The 5,859-nt window shown below is 38.6% G+C and overlaps 2 protein-coding genes across 2 annotated transcripts in view; both read left to right on the forward strand.

Annotated features, from left to right (window-relative positions):
- LOC106876089 (sterile alpha motif domain-containing protein 15) overlaps nt 1-2,019 on the forward strand; it is a 3,106-nt gene extending 1,087 nt beyond the window's left edge. The window contains exons 2-3 of the mRNA XM_014924497.2: nt 742-840; nt 1,586-2,019. Coding sequence (XP_014779983.1) covers nt 742-840; nt 1,586-1,891 — 405 coding nt within the window. The 3' untranslated portion in view covers nt 1,892-2,019. The remainder of the gene's footprint in view (nt 1-741; nt 841-1,585) is intronic.
- Nucleotides 2,020-2,340: 321 nt separating this feature from the next.
- The window catches only part of LOC106876096 (translation initiation factor eIF-2B subunit gamma), a 13,061-nt gene continuing 9,542 nt past the window's right edge, over nt 2,341-5,859 (forward strand). The window contains exon 1 of the mRNA XM_014924504.2: nt 2,341-3,911. Within this exon, the coding sequence (XP_014779990.1) occupies nt 3,790-3,911 (122 nt within the window). The 5' untranslated portion in view covers nt 2,341-3,789. The remainder of the gene's footprint in view (nt 3,912-5,859) is intronic.

A 5,859-nucleotide genomic window follows, 5' to 3' on the forward strand; every position in this document is an offset into this window, starting at 1 on the left:
GTATTGACGTTTTTCAATATTTTTCTGCCCGCAAACACATTTACACTATTAAAAAAAATTTGAAAATTTATGACTTTTTCAAACACCCCCCCTCCCCATCGCCATTTTTTCTGTTCATAATTTTAAAATATTGCAGATCCTGAGAAAAAAATCAAATATTTTCAAAAAAAATTTCTTATACAAATCTTTTTATACAAATCTTATCATCTCCTGCCACCATTTTGAAGGCTATGGTGAAAAACAAAATGGGAAAATCCTCATCAAAACTTGGAAAATCCTACTTACGTGGGCACATGCACACTAACAAAAGAATGCAGCTTGGATAAGGAACAGAGTGGTGGTGGTGATTGGATAGTGAAAGCATATTTCTTTTTTTAGAATGCCAGGCAGAATGCTTAGCAACTTTTTGTCTGTCTTGATGTTGTGAGTTCAAACACCACTGAAGTCGACTTTATGTGTCATCCTTTCAGGGTTGATAAAATAAGTACCAGTTATGCACTGGGGAGAGTTGATGCAATTGACTTACCACCACCACCACGCTCACCCAAAATTGCTAGTCTTGTGTGAAAATTTGAAGCTATCATTAAATATGAGTATTTAGATAAATATGAGTATCTTGCATAAAGAGGCAGATATTTCATGGCTGGTCATGTGATGGTTGGAGAAGAATAGCTGTGAAAGTAGGTAAGTAAGTGCCTACGGAAAAGCAAAGGGTAATGGATCAAGTCTCATCTCTTTCAGGATTGCTTCATTCAAAATTATGTTGATGGCAAGAAACTGATCATGGCTGATGCCTCGACTTTATGTAAATTAGGAATCAGAGATTTCCAGGATATCAAAGTAAGTGACATTCTTGTGCAAATGGTAAACAAAAACTGTACGGAAGCTCTTTGCTAGTGTGTGTGTGTGTTAATGCTCACATTTCTTCTTCTTTGCATGAGATGCCTGAGCTAAAAACGTTGATGCCATTTTAAAATTCCCTTTCAACAATAAATCCTGTAGTGAGATGGTTTTTGAATTCTAATGGGATTCAAAAAATTTTGTTGACAGACAGCTAAAGGCTGTTGAGAGGAAAGATATCTGGCTAAACAACACCATCTCAATTAAATACCCATCTAACTCATACCAGCATGGAAAAACAGATGTGAAACATTGTTTAACATCAGTTTTCCATACAGGCATGAGTTAGACAGCTCAAAAGGAAGGAAGGAAGCAATGAGCCAGAAAAGTATGCAGAGCCCCAATGGTCTGCTTTGGCAAGATGTCTGCAGTTGGATGCCCTTCTTAATGCCAACCACTTTACAGAGTGTTCCGGATGCCTTTTTCTGTGACCCTTGTACTATTGAGGTCACCAAATACTCACAACACATATTTATATGTGTGTGTGTGTGTATTTATATATACATGATGAGTTGAGGTTCTTAAAATGATTTGGCTATTGTTTCTAGCAGGTTAATGATCATTGGCTAGTTTTAATATTGTTATATTTGTTGTTGCTATACTTTGTGTCTGTCTGTCTGCCAATCTGTCTATCTGCCTAACTGTCAATCTGTCTATCTCTTCCTTCTGCTATTGTCTTGTGTAGACCATTGCATATCAGATCCGAATGTTAATTTCTCTTGAGGAGCCAGACTGGAACCGAAGTATCTCTTTGCCACCCCGCAGTGACTGGGGTATGTTTCTGGAAATGAAAAGCAAGACAGGCAAGAAAACCGAAGAGATGGAATTTGAGAAATTCAGAACTGATCATAAGGATGTGATTTGGCAGCCGCCTCTTGATAATTCTGGTAAAATACAAACATGTTTTAGGGAAAAACATGTAAGCTACCAGGAAGCAACGACTTCTTCAGAAAGTGAAGGACAACAGACAATAAGTTCTGCTGCTGATTAAATTTTAAATTGGACAAAACAAGAATTTTACTGTAATTTTATATTTTTTTTAACACAAAGTCAATAATTTTCTATCATATATTTTTATCATAGTATTTCCCATAAATACACACAAATTTCAGAACTTTCCTTCATGTTTTATTTTTGGTATTGTTTGTAATTGGTTCAGGCAGAACAGTGTCATTATGAAGTTTGCTGGCAAAGCAAATGGTTTCGAGTTCAGTCCCACTACAAAGCACTTTGGGCAAGTGTCCTCTGTGTAGTTCCAAGATGACCAATGCACCTAGCAAGTGGATTTGTTAGGCAGAAACTGAGAGAGGCTGTCATGTGAATATATATATGTGTGTGTGTGTGTGTATATATTTCACTCCTGGTGTAGTTGGCATTAAGAAAGGCATCCAGCTGTAGAAACCAGGTTCCAGTCTGATTTACTGTGGTTTCTATGGCTGGATGCCCTTCCTAACACCAACCATGCCAAGAGTGTAGTGTGTGCTTTTTATGTGCCAGAGATGATTGTGCTGGTATGGTCATTTGCCATTGCCTCCATGAAACCCAACATTCAAAGATCATGCTTCACCACCTTGTCCCATGTCTTCCTAGGTCTCCCTTTTCCACAACTTCCTTCCACTGGTAGAGATCAACACTTCTTCACACAGCTCTCCTCGTCCATGTGCATCACATGACCATACCAGCACAATCATCTCTCTTATGCCCAGCTCTTCTCTCAAGATTCTTACACTCTGTCGTGCATGCACACTGACATTATACATCCAGTGAAGTAAACTAGCTTCATTTCTTACAGGTATGCGCATGTCCTCAGCAGTCACAGCCCATGTTTCACTGCCATGTAGCATAGCTGTTGGTGCATAAGCATCATACTGTCTGCCTTTCACTCTGGGCGAGAGGCCTTTTGTTACCAGCAGAGGTAGGAGCTCTCTGAACTCTGCCCAGCCTATTCTTATTCTAGCAGCTACACTCCCGAAACAACTGACTTGATCACCTTGATAATGGAAGCTATTGACTACTTCTAGTTCCCCACCCCCCTGGTATTTGATGCAATCTATTTTAGTGTTTATTGTACCTGTGCACCTTCCACATGCAAAAACTATTTTACCTGTTAACCTTCCTCTGATATTGCTGCACCTCTTATGTGTCCATAGTTTATACCAGGTACATCTTATGGAGTTTCTACCTAAGCCTTTTCTACAGATTGAGCAGAGCCATCTAACTGAAGGGATTTGTGATTTGTCTGCTCTCCTATTTACTAAGACTTTGGTTTTTGTTAGATTAGCCGTGGGGCCCTTTGGTTCCAGACTTTGCTTCCACACCTGAAACTTCTTCTCTGCTTATTCCCCTCTGTTATTGCCTGGAGGACTACGATGACCAAGACAGGGCTAAGGACTGACCCATGGTGAACCCCTACTTATACCTTAAATTTATCGCTATACTCATTGCTAACCTTCACCTTACTGATAGCATCCTTGTACATGGCTTGTACAACTCTCACCAACTGCTACGTTTCGGGGACGCAAACAAACCAACACCGGTTGTCAAGTGGCGTTGTTGGAACAAACATAGATATGTATGTATGAATGAATGAATGTAACGGGCTTCCACGCAGTTTCCGTTTATCAAATTCACCCCCAAGACATAGGTCGGCTCGGGGCTACGTAGTGGGTCTGAACCCGTAACCGCATGGCTGCAAAGCGAGTTTATTAACTACACAGCCAAACCCGCATGTATTTTGAGAAAAAAAACAAAAAAACCCTCAGCAAATATTACTGTCGTCCATGTCTCAATAATAATAGCAATAATAATAATAATGACCAGGAAACAAAGTCAATCGGTCATGCACTCCCATCATACACATGGTGTGTGATTTTTATATAAAAATAAAGGATGTCGAAGCTGTCTTGGCAACCGTCAAACAATTCATTAGCAACGATGGCGGAAGAACGGAAGTACGCGAATGAGCATGAGCAGATGAAACGGAGGCCGTCGCACGACTCTCCTTCTTCAACGTAAGTGTTCGCCTTCTCTTGTTTTATTTCTCTCTCTTTCTTTTTATATAAACTTTTATCTTTATATACGCATATGTGTATATATACACACCTGATAGTACTACGGTGTTGGTATCAAATATATATATATATATATATACACTCATTTGTTTACAGCTGCGTGTTTAATCATTGTGTTCAGAGGTGAAACCTTATCGCTGCCAAGACCTGACCGAGCAAAACTTTACCGAGCAGCTGCTCCAACCGTGACCATCCCCAACGTTTACAAGAACTCTGCACCCACCACAAGCTTATACAGTGTATCCCTGTCTAGTGTTAGATTGTGATGTGAGGGACATTTGGCTATTATTTCTCGCCAGTGGAGTTACTATGCTGAACCTATAGACTTCTGCTTTCACTCCTCCACCTGTCCCATTTGCTATTTTAGAATTGGGGTCGTGTGCGTATGTTTATATTTATACTTGGTTGATGGTAATATTTATTTAAGTAGTAGTAAATAGCTTAAAGTTAGTTTATCTTCCACTACCTGCTGACGAAAAAAGAAAACTGTTTAAAGCAGACGAGTTTCTCTGCAGAACACTTCTTCTGTCCAATCTGACATTTAAACAAGGACGTCAGTCTTTGAGAAATATTTAGAATCTCGTGAATTCTTGCTTTATAAAACGCAAATACTATTTTTTAAAAAATAACAATAACAGAGAAAATAACCCTTTTCTCGTTTCCCCTGGGGTTGTAGGAATCTGACGGCGAGGAATAGCTATTCCAAAACTCCACACTTTTCAGCGTGGGTAAAGCTAATATTCATTCAAAAATTATATATATAACGGGGCACCCTTTGAGAAATTAAGAACTACCCCCTAACTTTGTTTTTTATTGGCATAAATCATTTCTTGGTTCCCCCCCTTTTTTTTTTCTTAAAAGGTAACATGTGGAAGGAAAGTTTATATATGTGTGTGGGGGACTGGATACGCTCAGTGCGCGATTAATTTTACCCTTCGGGTTTCTGTCCTTATTGGCAATCTCATTAACGAGGGAACTGTTCAGTTTTGAGCATCAGGGCATCTATGGATTGCATTTCTAGTTTGACATTTAATATCGAGTACCGAGACCTATGTAGCCATAGATTTAATAACAGGATACCAAATTCAAGTCCATGTTCTTTTCTCGTTCTGTGTGGCACACCATTTAGTGACTATATTGCGACCATCGATTCCAAGACCTGCACCATTTCCCTATCCGTCAGTCTTACTCCAGATACGACATATAACTATTATACGCACGCACGTGTCTGCAGCAGTTATATATATAGCTTTTTACTGCACTTATCAATCAAGGGTTCTGTCTTTTTTTTTTTTATAGAAAAATATCGAACAGAAAACTTCGTATTTTTCGGGTTTTTTTCTTTTAAATCGCACTCTTTTATAATCTTTGGTAAAATGTGTGTGTATTCGAGTGTTGTCTAGTGAATTTTTTAATTGTCAACTGGTATTAGCTGTTTGCTAGAAATTGCAGCTAAATCTCTCAAATCTCACTTTGTCGTTTTAGATTTAATTATTTATAATCATATTGCATAATCTATTCTGAAATATACTGTCTGAAAAGACAATGAGGCCAAACATCTATTTTAATTGTTGTTAGGCCAGGAATTTGTGCAAAGCAATTTCACGAAGATACGCACCAGAAATGTCTCTACTCCGATGTCCCGGTAAATTTTTACCGATGTGATGTCCCTTGCTTATTTCAATTTTTTGTTCTTTAGCTTAAAAAAAATATAGTTATATAATCGCCGGACCTTTTGATATTAAGGTTGTATCGCATTCGGAATAAATAAGTCGCCACAAACCATTTCTACTTTTCTCAAATTTTACCTCACTCCGCTATTTTCCCTCCTATTAACATTGAGTACCACATAGCAGTAGAAACGGTGTTGGATCGATTCCTCTCTGGT

The sequence above is a fragment of the Octopus bimaculoides genome, chromosome 23, assembly GCF_001194135.2.
Source record: "Octopus bimaculoides isolate UCB-OBI-ISO-001 chromosome 23, ASM119413v2, whole genome shotgun sequence".
NCBI classification, from domain to species: domain Eukaryota; kingdom Metazoa; phylum Mollusca; class Cephalopoda; order Octopoda; family Octopodidae; genus Octopus; species Octopus bimaculoides.